The sequence below is a fragment of the Halichoeres trimaculatus genome, unplaced genomic scaffold (assembly GCF_033239565.1).
Source record: "Halichoeres trimaculatus isolate MK-OKI-2021-1 unplaced genomic scaffold, fHalTri1.1 fHalTri1_scaffold_9, whole genome shotgun sequence".
NCBI lineage: Eukaryota > Metazoa > Chordata > Actinopteri > Labriformes > Labridae > Halichoeres > Halichoeres trimaculatus.
In genome coordinates, this window is record NW_027437188.1 from 10,952,845 (window position 1) to 10,969,251 (window position 16,407).

Consider the following 16,407-nt stretch of genomic DNA (forward strand, 5'->3'; position numbering starts at 1 on the left):
TGTCCCGCAGCTCTGAGTCCACAGGTCGCTCCCTCAGCCACTGAGAGCTGCTTTGCCCGTCAGCACAACGTGTCAGACAACAACAATCAGTGTTTTTCTGGAGCCAACGGACACCTCCCCTCACAGCTAGCAGCACAAAGACCTGGAGCCATCGACAACCAGTCTCTGGTCACCACTGATGCCATGAAGGCAAGGACGCCTCTGTCTCCGTCTCTGTTACTATTTTAAATTTCAGCCTCATGTTTCTTATGATCAAATCTTACTTTGATGCAGTTTTTGAACTGATTCTCTAATCTAGAGAGCCAGTTTTAATACCAGCACAGCTAGACTTAACTTCTAATTGCAGAGAAATCTGACCTTCGATGTGTAATATCTGAGTGAAAAACATCCATTTTAAATCCAAAACATCCTGAAACTCAGCTCCCTCAGCAGGGGACAAAAAAGCAAATAGATAGAAATGTTTTATCCATCCTCCAAGAACATTTGTTTTTGGTTTTTTTTTCTATGAGTTGTAATGAATAGATGTGATATTTTAAGCTGTAGTTTCTGCTATCACATTTAAGTCATTCAAACACAGTTTGTCAGATCCTCTCTGGCAGAAAACATGTTTCACTTCCAGCTCCAGCTCTGACAGCCTGAAGGCTACATCACAGAAATCCCTCGGTCAGAAGGAGGCGTGTAACGCTGATCATGCATCATGTTCGCAGCTTTACCCTGCCTCATGTTTGACATATGAGAGCAGAGAAGATCTTCAGTCCAAGAGAAGACTCCAGAATCAATACAGCCCCTCTGGGTTTGCTATCTGATCCGTGCCTGTCTGTTAAAACGAGAGCCATGATTTAAAGATGGATGCGATCCAGACCTTTGACTCAAAGAAATACAAATGTCAAACATTAACAAAACACCTCCCCTTTCCTGATTTTAGTTTAGAGAAGAATTTACATGAGATGTAACGTCCCGTCCTTCCCTGCTTCTGCAAGCTCTCAGGGACCAGCAGCTGCTTCCTCTCCCTTGTGTCTTATTTCTGTGTTCGCTGTAATGATACCTAGCAGTGTATGCCATTTACTGTCTCTGTTTATTATCTGTAATTCTAGTGGGCAGAGTGGTGTGTGCTTGTGTGTGTGTTTTTGTGCACATGTTTAAATGTGGTGTCCCTACAGGCCCCCACGTTAACCATGGAGGGTGGCCGGCTGAGGCGCTCCCTGCAGCTGCAGCCCGGTAGGGACTTTGAGACGGTGCCAGAGCCGGTGTGGCGGGCGCTCTACCACTGGTACGGTGCCAACCTCAGCCTGCCACGACCGGTAAGTCCACAGAGACACCAACTCACGATCCAATGACTTGCACTGACACCATGACACAGGGGGATTTACCAAATCCTGAACCTGTTTAGAGTCTGAAGACTTGCCCTCTACTCCTTCAGGTGATCCATGACAGTAAGACAGGCCAAGCAGAGCTAGAGCTCTTCCCCCGCTACCTCCTCTTCCTGCGCCAGCAGCCGGCCACGCGCTCCCCCCAGTCCAACATCTGGGTCAATATGGGTATGACCAGCCTGCGAATGTTCCCTTCGTATTTACCCACAGCAAGAGGTAACGTAAGCCTGCAGCAAGACCAGAGCAAGCCGTCGACACACGCTTCACTGAGCTACCCTGCATCCCCCCTTTAATCCTCCCTAAGTGGACTGATCCAGAGTGGAACAAACCAACAACCCATGGAGGGGGAAGCACGGCTGATCTCTCTAAAAGTTGCATAATCTCAAATTTTTGATCCTCACAGACTCTGCTGCTCATGTTGGAGATTTGAAAACACTTGTTATAGTGCTCTACACTCTTATAGAAATAATAATAATGGGACGGATAAAGCTGTAACTTATCTCATCTTATAAATCACAACCTCAGTGAATCACTAAAACAAACACTTTTAATGTGAGAGGGGTGCTGAGTTTTCACCACTGCATCTAAAACCTCTGTCTCCAATCACCGTCCAACACATAAACTATACCTAGGCAGGCCGCCAGGTGCATCTACAGCCCCTCATACACATACCTCAACAGCTGTATGATCTGCACCAGTTTCATGCGTGTAAGAATGAGTTCCAGTGTCCTCTCTGTGAAGTCTCTCCTTCAATTCACAGATTAAATTGTGATGTCTTATGTTAAAGCCAACCCTCTAATGTCATTATGTGTAGCTTGTTGCTGCTGGTTCCTCTGAACGTTCTCTCTGCATAGAGCCAACCTGTCGCAAGAGTAAAATCATCTGTGAAACTTCTTATGAGTAGAGTTGTGTTAGTAGGATGATTTCATAAACCGTTGATGAAGAAAGTCAGAGAAGAAGACGCATGTTAGCCAACAGGAAATGTTACTTTGAACAAACAAGCATTATATACCCATGTTTGAGTATGTTTTCACATATTCCTTGCATGCTTCTCAGTGGGATCTCAGTCCGAAGTCTATCCTCTAATTTAAAACGCACGCAGGAAGGTGTGAGTCTTTTAATCAAAATCAAGATTTCAGACATCAATGATTTTATCGCTTATGTATAAGGCACCATTGGGATGATATAACTGTCACACAGACTGCTTGCTCGTAGTGAATTTTCCACAAATGGCATTGTTCTCACATCAACTCAGCCTGACTTCCCATGGTAATAAACTAAAAGTCTTGCAAGAAAAGACTTGGTGCTCATCCTCAAAGTTGTTATGAATTTAGTGCATATTTGAGTGAAGCTGCTAAAATTTTAAACGCTGCTTAATTGGGAATAACGCGTTCATTGAGACAGCCTCAAGTGGCCGCTAAGGGAACCTTAGTTTTGGGAATTCCTTTTATCAGAGGCTGCTACTTTAGTAAAAAGAGTCTTATTAGAGTCAATATGAGCCGCAGTCAGCTGACAAGTCCAGAAAATGTCTAATTTCAAGGTATTAAAGACAAAAATGAAGCCCGAATAACATTTCACATCTAACTTATTTCAGCAAATTCCAGTAAAGCTATTGTTTGTACTCCATTTGAAGATTTTTTTACTGTTTACAAACAATTCAGGCTTCCTTTCTGCCTTTGATATCTTAAAGTAAGACATTTGCTGGACTTGTCAGCTGAATGAAGACTTGGAGTCGCACCAAGTTGTTATTTTTTATTTAATTCTCCTACCATCAGTTTTGCTCCCATGTACTCCCAACCAAGACCCTAAGGCCTGAGTAGCCAGGTATTTTTCCCCTTATTTGTTTTTAGTAGTGCTGGGCAAGTTAACGCGTTAACTTGCGTTAGTGTATCAGTCCGCACGGACGGCGTGCCAGATATAAACAAACGCAGGTAGTCTGCCAGGACGAAGAGACACGATGAGAACTAGAGCCTTATTTAGCGGTGTTTTTGTGTGAACGTAACGCGCTGAAAATTCTCTACATAAAGCGTGAATGCAGACAGATATCAGAGTTTTTTGGTGGGAGTCGGTTTACTTGTGTTTTTGGTCAAGTAAAAAATGGCCCCGTCTGAGTGCAGAGGAAACTGGCAGAGGAGCAGGGAGGGGGTGTTTGGTGTAAGCGCCCTGGGCTTCTGCTGCACAAAAACACTGCTGTAGGGGTAATTTCTGTCCTAAACCTTGTGATAGGACCCAACTTATTCCATCCCGGAGTATCACTTTAATGCCCTGACAGTGGCAATAAGCTTTAATTTTGTATTTACATTTTGTAAATTTGATTTGCACTAAATATGTGATTTAACTATTACTGTATAACAAGTACTGATTTAGTGTCTGCATGACAGATGTTATGGCACTTTCACAATGCGATTAATTATGATTAATCAGGGAAATCATGCGATTAATTACAATTAAAAGTTTTAATCGTTGCCCAGCCCCAGTTTTTAGAAATACTTTTGTCCACATACACTGGGCAAATTTGCAGATAAGTGCGGCTGGAAGCATGCCAAGCCCATATTTGGCAGCATTTTTCAAATATAAAGCCTGTGCCAGCCAATTGGAATGGACCCCTGTCATTCAGCTGTGACGTTTGAGAATTAAAATCTCCATTCCCCAGGTATAAACCAAACCATTAAACCAGAGTTTTCCAAAATCTTCACTTTGGCCAGAATTTTTCAGAAAACGTTGTTTTAAGGGACGTAAAACTGTGGTTTTGTGTGGATGACAGGCCTGAACATTAAGGAATATATGCAGTTTCCCAGGTACCCGGCTACATGTGGACATGGCCTAAATCTGAACCCTCTCAGCCGGTGTCTGCAGTCCCATTATGTCTCAGTAGACCTAATGGACGGTTATTAACTCTGCTGCTTGTGGAGCTGTGCACATTTGCTCAGCGTAATCAGGTTGGAGATGGCATCAGCACTCAGCTGAAGAGCGCTGGTCCACATCAAGTATCAGGTTACCCCCGCTGGAGCTTCATCAGGACTCATTCTGTGTCTGAGCAGCAGATGGTCTTTGCTCCATGTTTAGTCCCCCTGGTTCGCCTCTCAGGCGTGTGTCTAAACATCCAAAGTGGATCTAATTCTGCGTTGTATCCCAAATGATGTCTGACAGCCTGGAGCAGGAGCAGAGCGCTCCAACAAGTGTGCAGGAGGTTTTTACAGAGGAGCAGAGCTGTGTGGATCGAAAACATTAAAATCACTCGTTTTATTAATAATGTGAAATCAGTGATGTGAAACTGAAAATGATTTAACAAGACTAATGTGTTTTTTATTTAATCCAATCTGAATTCACTAAATCTCCAGAGCTGATTGACAAATCAAGTGTGCACTGATTGACAGTAAAGCCCTTTCTTGCTGCTTTCTTACAACTAATCCTCAGTCAGCAGAATGCTGTTTTGGGAGTCAACCCTGTTTGCATCTGTGATTTGATGATTTTAATAAAATCAGACAAAAAAATAAAACATTTTAAACCAGCTGCACAGAGTGAGTTGAGGTTTTGACTCTTCTTTTTCTGACCTCAGCAGGTAGCGTGCCGTCACCAAACGCTCCTCTGAAGAGAGTTTTAGCATACACAGGCTGCTTCAGCCGAATGGGCACCATCAAAGACATCCACCTGTATCTGTCCCAGAGGCTCCGCATCAAAGAGGAGGACATGAGGCTCTGGCTCTACAACAGTGAGGTCTGCCACCGAGATCCCCCGTGTCTTTCACTTTTCAAATCATTAAAACATCCGTAAGAAGTCAGATTTCTGTAAATCAAACGTCTGTGTCCCCCTCTGCAGAACTACCTCACCCTCCTGGACGATGAAGATCACACACTGGAGAGCCTGAAGATCCAGGATGAGCAGCAGCTGGTTATTGAAGGCAGGCAACAACTTCCTGTTTCAGTCTCAGTCACCCTCAAGAATAAACCACGACTGATGTTTTAGATTCTTTTGATTTTAATGTGATGTTCTTCCTCCACAGTCAGGAACAAAGACATGAGCTGGCCTGAAGAAATGTCTTTCATTGCCAACAGCAGTAAGATGGACAGACACAAAGGTGAGCTGCAGCAGAAGCTGATTGGTGGATCCCGATTGTGCTTGATTCTGATTGGTGCATCTTTTCTTTCCATCCCAGTCCCCACAGAAAAAGGCGCCACAGGCCTCAGTAACCTCGGCAACACATGCTTCATGAACTCAAGCATCCAGTGCGTGAGCAACACTAAGCCACTCACTGACTACTTCATCTCTGGGAGACACCTGTACGAGCTCAACAGGTGAGGGTTTAACTGTTGTTCTCTGCAATTTAAACCTCCAGTCTTTGATCTGAAACTTAACTTACAGCTGTGTGTGTGTGTGTGTGTGTGTGTGTGTGTGTGTGTGTGTGTGTGTGTGTGTGTGTGTGTGTGTGTGTGTGTGTGTGTGTGTGTGTGTGTGTGTGTGTGTGTGTTTGTGTGTGTTTGTGTGTGTTTGTGTGTGTGTGTGTTATAGAACAAACCCCATCGGGATGCGAGGTCACATGGCCAAGTGTTATGGTGACCTGGTGATGGAGCTGTGGAGTGGGACGCAGAAGAACGTGGCTCCGCTAAAGCTCAGGGTGAGCAGGGACCTCTCTGTCTCACAGTGAAACTTTTAAAGCTCCATGAAGAGAAATTTCATCAACATGTTGATCTAATTACTACAAAACAAAAATCTAAAGAGTCATGTTTAACAAAAACTAATGTCTCTAAAAAAATGTGCTTGATGTGCGTTAGGAATAGAACGGTTCACAAAACCCATGGTTTGGTTTCTATCACGGTTTTGTAGTGACGGTTTTTGGTTGTTGTTTTTAACATCTTTATTTTTACCATATAATTTAAGTATCCATTAGGAACAAATTATTTAAATCAATTAATTCAGTTATAGTCATAAAACACCTGAAAGAATGAGGCTGTTTCCCATTTAAATCATCATTGAAGCTGAGTGAATCATTGCTAGTGTCAGTAAGGAAAGTCACTATTGGCTGTCCCAGAAGTCACTAAAAGCCACTAAATGATGCTGCTGTCTAATTAGCATAATAATCCATCTGCATGTAATTGGACTCTGTAGGAGAGAGAAATAAGGTGGGAGACAGAAAGCAGTAAAACACAACATCATAAATATATTTAGAAAAAACTAATTAACTGTCTTCTGTCCATTCTTGTTTTTTTAATGTCCAAAAATTATCCCCCCTCCTTTATCTGGGCTTGGGACCAGCAGAAGTGACCACAGTGAGACACGCACTTACACAATTTCATCTGCTTGGAGTGAGGAGAACTGTCTGTGTTTTGGATAGGGGAAGGGCTAATGATAGCACATGCTGCTCATTCAGGAGATCAAAACACATCTTTTGATACTCTTTATAAGTGTTTTGGATATATATATGTACATATAGAGAGACACAATCAATCAAGCAAAACACACTTTAACGTCAGACTCTAAACTCCAGAAAAGTCGCAAGAATTGTCATCTTTAAAACAGCTCTCCAGAGGGGTCTGAAATCTAATCTAAAGTGCTCCCAGATGGCAGAAAAACACATTGCCACAGGCACACCCTCTAACTCTGCCTTCTCCACTCTTCATGTAAACAACACACACTCCTCCCCACAACTGTTCCGCTGTATTTTTCACCAGCGTTGCACATGTGTATGATCTCACTCATACATTCACTTCAAACTGAGCTATAATACGAAGAAAAGAGAAACCCCAAACCCAGTGAGGAAAACCGAACGGTTCAGGTTTTTTTTTTTATACAATTCTATCACTGATCAATAAATCTGACGATGTCCTTTCTTCTCATCCAGTGGACGATAGCAAAATATGCCCCACGTTTTAACGGCTTCCAGCAGCAGGACTCCCAGGAGCTGCTCGCCTTCCTGCTGGATGGTCTCCATGAAGACCTCAATCGGGTCCACGAGAAACCGTACGTGGAGCTGAAGGACAGCGATGGACGGCCAGACTGGGAGGTGGCCTCTGAGGTCAGTTGCTACGCTCCTCATCTTTAATTACATCAAAAAGTACTCTCTGATGCGCTGTGTGGCAGAAGAGAGGAGGATCAGACTTCTTCATACTAATATTAAAAATAAGTGATGATGAAGTTATTAGTTTTAAAAAAACACAAAATGACTTTTTCCGTCCAGCCTGCAGCCTTACAGTTGTGTCTGTTGAAGTTAAGTTTGTTTTGTGTTTGGCCTGAGGAGAGGGATTTGTAGGATTAGTAGAGTGTGATCTCAGCTCTTAACTCTTGGTATATATACATGTGTGTGTTCCTGTGTGTGTGTGTGTATGTGTGTGTGTGTGTGTGTGTGTGTGTGTGTGTGTGTGTGTGTGTGTGTGTGTGTGTGTGTGTGTGTGTGTGTGTGTGTGTGTGTGTGTGTGTGTGGGTATCTGCTCCTCCAGGCGTGGGAGAACCACCTGCGCAGGAACCGCTCCATCGTAGTGGATCTGTTCCACGGTCAGCTCAAGTCTCAGGTGAAGTGTAAGACCTGCGGACACATCAGCGCTCGCTTCGACCCCTTCAACTTCCTGTCCCTGCCGCTGCCCATGGACAGCTCCATGCACCTGGAGATCACAGGTAAGGAGGAGGGAGGGAGCTGCTGGTCACCTGAACAGTAAAATGATACCCATGTGTAACATTTTGTTGTATTGTAGTGATCAAACTGGACGGCTCCACTCCTGTTCGTTACGGCCTGAGGCTGAACATGGACGAGAAGTACACGGGGCTGAAGAAACAGCTGAGTGAGCTCTGCAGCTTGAAGCCAGAGCAGATTCTGTTGGCTGAGGTCCACAACTCCAACATCAAGGTATGCATGCACAGGTTCTGATGCAGGCTCAGAAAGTGCAGCTGTTAATATAAAGACTGAGGAACACACCCATCCTTAAACCACACATTTCAGGCTGGAAGTATCTGCTGGGATTCACTCATATTAACGCCATGGTTCACCTCTCCCAGTGCCGTTGTTCCTCCTAAACAAGCTTCCTTGCGTTCCTGCGGTCGCTGCAGGTCCTCTGGCTCAGAAAGAGGCCAGCTGGATTAGTGTAAATATCACTAATCTAATTGCTGTTGCTCTGCAAAAAGGCGTATCTGTCTATTTTTAGCTGAGGGCCTATTTTTTGGACACAGCAGGAAACTGAAGCAGCTCTCTGAGCGTTTAAATAACAGTCATTCAATGCAGCTGAGCAAGGATCACAGGCAGGCACAGCTCAGCGACTAACACGTGAAGTGAAGGCTGGCTGGTGTCAGTCTGTTGTATGTGAAGGCTCGGGGTTAGGAAATAATGTCTCCTAAAAGTCTTGTCTTCACCCAGAACGTCTCAACCTTAAAATGCTGAATTTAGAGATCCTATGTGAAGTTTTTAGATGAAACTAATAACCTTAAAAAAGCAAAATAAGACCCTCAGTGATAAACTTTATGATTTCTAATCACATATTTTTAGTGCTTGTAACCACTGCTGAAGGTTGATGGTAAATACAGTCAGTGTCAGTGCAGTGTTTCCATTTCTTCCTCTTTTTTAGTTTTTTGTTTTTTAAAGGCTTTTTTGCCTTTGATTGCCAAGTGTGGCAATATGTTCTTCATAGTGTTTACAATTTTTACAGAAATATTCGCAGCGAGTGACACGTTTCACTATTTTGAAAAAAACCAAGCCAGGTGAGATTACTTTGTCTCTAAACTTCAAAAATAACAGGACTAGATCAGGAAAAAAAAGATTAGAGGTGCCATACACAGGGGGCGCCAAAATTAGCAGACCGAAAAACCCTCTTGTAAGCTCAGAAGTGAAACTTTGTTTTACTTCCCCTTGTGGACAAGGTCATACCTTTTTATCTGTCTGCTCCTTTTTTTCTTTCTTTAAAGTTACATTTTTGGGCTTTTACACCTTACTTTAAAGAAAATCAGACAGTGGACAGAGCAGGACACCAGGATAGAGTTAGGAGGAGTGATGTGAGGTAGGCCTCTGGCTGGAAGCGAACCCAGGCCAACTGCTACATGGATGCAACCTAACCACAAGGCCAAGCCATCAGTCATGGTCTATGTCAGAGAAGGTCATCCTGCCTTTCTACAGTCAAATGTGTTTCATATTGAAAATCTCAAGACAAAGTCTTGCTGCAAAGTTTCTGCTGTGTGCATTTTATTGTATAGACAGCTACCTCATGCAGTTTGAAACTCTAATTCGACAGTGTGGGATAATAAATCTTGTCGGTAAAACCCCTCACAGGAGCTTTAGTTTGATGTTAACAGTGATGCTACACCTGAGGGTTAAACAGAAGACATTGTTGTCAGTGGTCTCTCCTGTAAGCTGCTGCTGTCTAATGTTTGAACCTTTCGTGTTCAGAACTTCCCTCAGGACAACCAGAAGGTTCGTCTGTCTGTTAACGGCTTCCTGTGTGCGTTTGAGATCCCCGTACCCGGGTCGCCGACATCACTAAGCTCACCAACACTGACAGGTGAGTCTGTTTCCATTAACACTTCATCCTTACACTCATCCTTCTAAACGAACCTAATAAAATCTGTTTTATCTTTAAGTAAGGGGACTTTAAAGGCTTTGGTTTTCTAAAAATTCTCATCATGCGTTTCTTCTTCAGACATCACCCCCATTGCTAACGGTTCAGCTGCGAATGGGATTCTGGGAAACAAACCTGTCCTCATCCCTAACGGAGGACCCAGCACGGTTGTTCCCTGCAGCCCTGAGACGCCGCTTGCTAACGGTGTTGCAAACGGACACATCACTCCTGTGCAGGAAAGCCCGTTCATCGGCTACATCATCGCCATGCACAGGAAGATGGTGAGAGGTTTTTCATGTAGTGATGCACAAAAGTCTGCATGTTGTGGCCCTGTTAGATAAAGCTGTAATGAAGTGTGGTGCTTCATGCTGTCAGAGATTTTTAAATCATAACAGAGTGATTTCTGCGCTCCTAACTCCCATGTTTGGGGTCTTTCTGCAGATGCGTTCGGAGCTGTACTTCCTGTCCTCTCAGAAGAATCGTCCCAGTCTCTTCGGGATGCCACTCATCGTCCCCTGCACCGTCCACACCAGCAAGAAGGATCTGTATGATGCCGTCTGGATACAAGTGTCCCGCCTGGCGAGCCCGCTGCCCCCACAGGAAGCCAGCAACCATGCCCAGGACTGGTATGCTGACAGAGATAGAGGGAGTTAGTGAAGGATAAAGTGGGGTCATGGTGGAACGCACTGAAGTAAAGATCATTAGGATTGGCCTCTGCTGATCCGGACTATCAGGAATGAGGACTGATCTCTATCAGGGACCTAAAGCCGGATCCATTAATACTTCTTTGTTCAGTTTATTTACGACAAATTCCCTAAATAAAACCGTTTGATAACGTTCTGTTGGCTGTAATCCACAACAACAACAAAGTGTGTATAGAAACCATGCCAGCCACTCTGACCTTCAGTAACATGAGTCTGTTTCTCCTCCCCTGACTCTGCAGTGACGACAGTATGGGTTACCAATACCCCTTCACCTTACGGGTTGTAGGGAAAGAAGGGAACTCGTGTGCCTGGTGCCCCTGGTACAGGTAAGACCGTTTCACAGCATACAGATGAATCTGTCTGAGGGTCATGAGACTTTAGACCTTTTTTTAAACGCAGAACCAACAGAATATGCTGCAAGAACCTTTTTTCTGCTTTCACACTTAACATTTAAAACAGAGCAACCTTTTTGCAGCTTCATAGTCTTTGCATGGCATTCCAGTGCGTCACGCAGTCTACATACTGCACATGATGCCAGTTTTAGACTGCAGGTTTTCTTCTTGCATGGACCAGTGTTGATGTTGAGTCACCAAACCTTCAGTCACGGTGGAGTCTCAAGTCCTCAGTGTTATTATAAACACAATTCTTCTGTTTCTCACTTTTCTGTATTTTTACACAACAGTTTTCTCATTCTTGTTTTACATTCTCATAGTTTACCTTTATTCATTATTTATTTAAACAGTTGTTTAAATCCAGGGTCTCACATGTGAGTCTTCTTCCATCATTTGTGTGCAGGTTCTGTCGAGGTTGTACTGTAGAGTGTTGTGACGACAGAGCGTCTGTAGGAAACGCTTACATCGCAGTGGACTGGGACCCAACCGCCCTGCACCTCCGCTACCAGACGTCCCAGGAGAGGGTAAACACACACATGCACACAAAAAACTCCACTCATTCTGTATACTTCTCTTGCATTATGTTCCTCAGTCACAGTTTTTCTCTGACTGTCTCATCGATCTCCAGGAAGCTCAACATTTTATTCTCATGTCTCCAGCTCTTACTGCTCCAACTGAGAGATTCTTCCCCTGTTAATATGTACAGAAACCTTTAAAGAATTCTAAGTTCATCTGGAAATCATGGTGCAAGATGTTGCTATAGTCTTTTATTTAGCTGCTTCCCCCATCTATTCTCAGCTACAGAGAAATATTGATAGTGGAAAAGTGCATTCTCCTTTAAAGACATCAAATAAGAACTCAGAAATATTTTGAAAAATTTGAAACATTTGAGGAAGCAAAGGTGGATGCTGTGGTGCCTTTACTTAACCAAAAACAACATTTATGAACAGGTTGAGCTTACATGAGTTAAAAAGTCTTCAGTGGGAAGGTACCTGCTTTTATTACACACAGACTGAGCTCTGAAATGTACTTTGAAGCATCTGGATTAAATCCCTGTGGGGGGTTTTTCCAGACTTTTTCAGCACAGTTTAAAAGTATATACATTTATCATTCCTTTTTGTCAGCTGTATAATTCTGCAGATCACAAACTGATACAATTGAGACACTTTTTACAGTTTTACAATTCACAATTTCATTGAGCATTGAGCAGTTGAGGGGCATGGTGCCTTGTCCAAGGGCACCTCGGCAGTGTTCAGAAAATTATGCTGACTCCTCTTCAGCTATCAGCCTAATTCCCAATCTTGGTCCATGTTAGGGTTTGTACCAGTGACCTCTCAGTCACAAACCCAAGTCCCTACGGACTGAACCACTGCCTACCCCCTCTGACCCTCAGACTCTGACCCTTTAACTCCAAACATCTGACTCTGACCCTCAGACTCTGACCCTTTAACTCAAAACATCTGACTCTGACCATCTGACTATGACCCTTTGACTCTGTCCATCTGACTTTGACCCTTTGACCGTGACCATATGCCTCTGACCTTTTGACTCTCGAACTCTGACCCTTTGACTTTGACCCTCTGACTCTGACCCTTTGACTCTAGCCATCTGACTCTGACCCTTTGACTCTGACCATCTTAATATGACCTTCTGATTCTACTCATCAGACTCTGACCATTTGACTCTGACCCTCTGACTCTTACCATCTGACTTTGACCCTTGGACTGTGACCATCTGACTCTTACCGTTTGACTCTGACCCTCTGATTCTAACCATCAGACTCTGACCATTTGACTCTGACCCTCTGACTCTTACCATCTGACTTTGACCCTTGGACTGTGACCATCTGACTCTTACCATTTGACTCTGACCATCTTACTTTGACCCTCTGACTCTGACCATTTGACTCTGACCCTTTGATTCTGACCTGCTGACTCTGACCCTCAGATTCTGACCTGCTGACTCTGACCATTTGACTCTGACCCTGACCCTTTGACTTTGACCCTTTGACTCTGACCTTTTGATTCTGACCCTCTGACTCTGACCCTGACCATTTGACTTTGACCCTTTGACTCTGACCTTTTGATTCTGACCCTCTGACTCTGACCCTTTGACTATGACCCTTTGACTCTGACCCTTTGACTCTGACCATTTAACCCTGACCCTCTGACTCTGAACATCTGACTTTGACCCTTTGACTCTGACCCTCTGACTCTGACCCTTTGACTCTGACTCTCTGACTCTGACCCTTTGACTCTGACCACATGATGTCAGTAGTGAGCTGCTGCATCAGTTCAGTCAGCTGCAGAGTGACATTAAGAAACCTTAAAGCACTCTATGACATGTTTTTTCCTTTAGTTGAACTCCTGCAAAAGTTTTTAGGATCAAACTAAAAAGAGAAAATCCCTCTGTGTGCACTCAGGGTCACTTTATTGCTACACTTGTTCTTCTTTGTTGATTATTTCAACATTTGACCTGTGCCAAATCCTACTCAGTGACAGCGATAAACCACAAAGCAGAGATTATTCTTCTGTTCTCTTGATGTTTATTTTGGGAACACAACATTTTCCCTAATAACGCCATTCAGCCCCTGTTCTTCATCAAAAAAGTCTCACAGCTGTAGCAGAAAGCTGAGAGAGACAGATAACACCATAACCACCTTGGTCTGTGTCTCCCCCTGCAGATCGTGGAGGAGCACTGCAGTGTGGAGCAGTCCCGCAGAGCGCAGGCTGAACCCATCAGCTTGGACAGCTGTCTGAAGGCCTTCACCAGCGAGGAGGAGCTGGGTGAGGATGAGCTCTACTACTGCTCCAAGTGCAAGACGCACCGGCTCGCCACAAAGAAGCTGGACCTGTGGAGGCTGCCCCCCATCCTGGTGCGGGTCCACTTTCTTCTCTCTCTTTTAGACCCACTGTTCTATTTAGCCGCGTTTCCACCAAGCAGACCTGTTTGTTTTGTATCAGTACGGCACGCATTTTGTGGCGTTTCCACTGACTTCTCCCGGGACGTATTCCCAAATAACTGAGACGAGCCATCCCACTTTTTGGGACTCTTTCGTATGGGTGCATTTCTCCCAACGGCACACAGACTTCTCTGAAACAAAACTTGATTGTTCTTTGTATCAAGAGCTATATGCCAATCACAGAGAGGATGAAATGTTGCATGTCTTCCATCTATGCTCTTTGTTTACTGTGTCGCGTTTTTCTTCTTTGTTGGATTTATTAGCAAGAGTAAACTGTGTCGCGCCGCTACAGTACCATTCTATTGTTCAACAGCTGCGACTTACACGCCGTGAGAGGGCACAGTTTGCTGTGGAAACGCAAGCGGGATCATGTTTAACTGTACCAAACTGTGCCAAACCGTACTGAACTAAACTGGACTGCTTGGTGGAAACAGGGCTTTTGTGTGCGCATGAACAGGAGACTTGAATATTGACGTTACATTTTCTGCTCCTTAGATCGTCCACCTGAAGCGCTTCCAGTTCGTGAACGGCCGCTGGATCAAGTCTCAAAAGATTGTAAAGTTTCCGAGGGAGAACTTTGACCCCAGCGCCTTCCTGGCCCCCAGAGACCTGGAGCAGCACTGTCTGCACTCCCGCAGCGAGAGTGAGGACCTGCTAAGGGTCGGAGAGGACAACCTGTCCTCCATCTCTGCCCCCGCTGGCTTCTGCCATCTCAACAAAGGTACGACATGTAGATCACTGATTTTCTTTGCTCTCCCACACGTTTAGGAGGCTTTGATAAAAATCTCAGTCTGTTTCAAATCAGCACCTCTGAAGGACTTAAACAGGATTATGAAAGGAGAGAGGAGTTAAAGAGACACGTGCTCTTATTTTTATCACCTATTGTTTGATGGTGAGAGTGTGACTGTGTGAAACTGAACCAACCAAAGTGATAAAAAGGAGCGCAGCCTCTGACCCAGCTGCACAGGATGTTAAATGAACTCTGTGGTTTCCTCACAGCTTCTCCCGCCTCGAGCAGAAAGTCAGCACCTTCTCTGAGCCAGACCAGCAGCCCCTCCTGCAGCCCAAAAACCAGCTCAGGAGGCCGCAGAACAGGCCGGCTACGCCTCCCTCAACTGGGCAGCAGACACCGCCTCTCCAACAGCAAAGAGAGCCTAGACGGAGCCGCCAATCCTGACTGTGAGTCACGAGACGGAGCATCACAGGCAGACACGGAGGGCAGCACGGCAGGGACAATGGTGCTGAGCCGGCCTGAATCAGGGGACAGGATCACGTTAGAGTCTCTGAGCAGCACGGAGGCGTCCAGCAGCCACTGTGATGTGGTTCTGGTGAATGGAGAGAGCAACGGGCTGAGCTCAGACTGCAGCACGGAGAGCAGCGTGGACCCTGAAAACTCTCTGCTGCAGCACAGGGACAACATGTGTCTGGATGCCATCTACAACCTCTATGCAATATCAGTAAGAGACACACAGATCAGAGACACACACCTCAGTATAAAAGTTTGGGTCTCGCTCCTGTTTGTTGCCTCAGTCTGCAACCTTAACAGGCTGAAATGGCTGCAACGTAACATCAGGGGGCAACTCAGTCAAAGTTCATTCTCTTATAGTTTTTCTTTTTGCCTCCAGCTTTAAATTATTACCCTTAGTGTCTTTATACTAGACGTGCACTGATCGATCAGTTGGCCGATCATTTGGTACCGATTTCCTTAATTTTGGGGGAATCAGTGATCAGTGAGACTGATCTTTTATATCTTCGGGAAGGTTTGATAACCAGCCATTGTTGCTTTTTGCTCTGAGACCTAAAACTCAGGACACTTTATTGGTTGTTTAAGTCAAAACATAAAGATTTAATTGTTTCACAGCTATTGTTCAATGATTTTCAATAAAACAAGATTGGAAAATTGAAGCTATGTACTGCCACTTTAAAGTCAAAGAGACTTTAAAGTGGGCGAGGTTATGATAATTATTTTAAGATAATGGTTATTAATGCAGCAGAGACATTAAACAGCTGACACTGGACTGACGTATGGAGACAGAAAAAGAAATTAATTTCTTTCTCTTAAAATTAGTCAGAAGAGGGATCATGCTTTAAAAAAGGGCTCTCATATTGAGTCATTATGGTACTTTGCAGCTATGACAGACTGGTTAGTGCCTGTCGGCTGAAGCATCGCATGAAGCATTCATAAAGTTGTTTCACCACTAATCCATTGTCAACTTTCTGCTCACAACTTCCTCTTCTTCCTTTTTGTGTCTTCAGTGCCATTCAGGAATCATGGGAGGAGGCCACTATGTGACGTATGCCAAAAACCCCAACGAGAAATGGTACTGTTACAACGACAGCAGCTGTAAGGTGAGCCTCACAGACCCCGCACGGTCTGATCCCAGATGTGTTATTATTTGTTTTGATCATTGTCTGGTTATTCATGTTTTTCCTTCTGTCCCTGAA

At 44.4% G+C, this 16,407-nt stretch overlaps 1 protein-coding gene across 4 annotated transcripts in view; it reads left to right on the forward strand.

Moving 5' to 3' along the window:
- Positions 1-16,407, forward strand: part of usp32 (ubiquitin specific peptidase 32) — a 66,849-nt gene that overhangs the window by 48,404 nt on the left and 2,038 nt on the right. Inside the window, exons 14-33 of one of the 4 annotated variants that reach the window (XM_074679249.1) lie at positions 11-189; positions 1,161-1,301; positions 1,421-1,586; positions 4,930-5,087; positions 5,190-5,271; positions 5,374-5,448; positions 5,527-5,665; positions 5,880-5,985; positions 7,210-7,383; positions 7,805-7,979; positions 8,057-8,208; positions 9,736-9,847; positions 9,986-10,185; positions 10,346-10,530; positions 10,848-10,934; positions 11,404-11,524; positions 13,684-13,875; positions 14,458-14,683; positions 14,962-15,419; positions 16,219-16,311. In XM_074679249.1, the coding sequence (XP_074535350.1) occupies positions 11-189; positions 1,161-1,301; positions 1,421-1,586; positions 4,930-5,087; positions 5,190-5,271; positions 5,374-5,448; positions 5,527-5,665; positions 5,880-5,985; positions 7,210-7,383; positions 7,805-7,979; positions 8,057-8,208; positions 9,736-9,847; positions 9,986-10,185; positions 10,346-10,530; positions 10,848-10,934; positions 11,404-11,524; positions 13,684-13,875; positions 14,458-14,683; positions 14,962-15,419; positions 16,219-16,311 (3,221 nt within the window). The remainder of the gene's footprint in view (positions 1-10; positions 190-1,160; positions 1,302-1,420; positions 1,587-4,929; positions 5,088-5,189; positions 5,272-5,373; positions 5,449-5,526; positions 5,666-5,879; positions 5,986-7,209; positions 7,384-7,804; positions 7,980-8,056; positions 8,209-9,735; positions 9,848-9,985; positions 10,186-10,345; positions 10,531-10,847; positions 10,935-11,403; positions 11,525-13,683; positions 13,876-14,457; positions 14,684-14,961; positions 15,420-16,218; positions 16,312-16,407) is intronic. The other 3 variants (XM_074679250.1, XM_074679251.1, XM_074679252.1) reach the window with 3 other exon arrangements.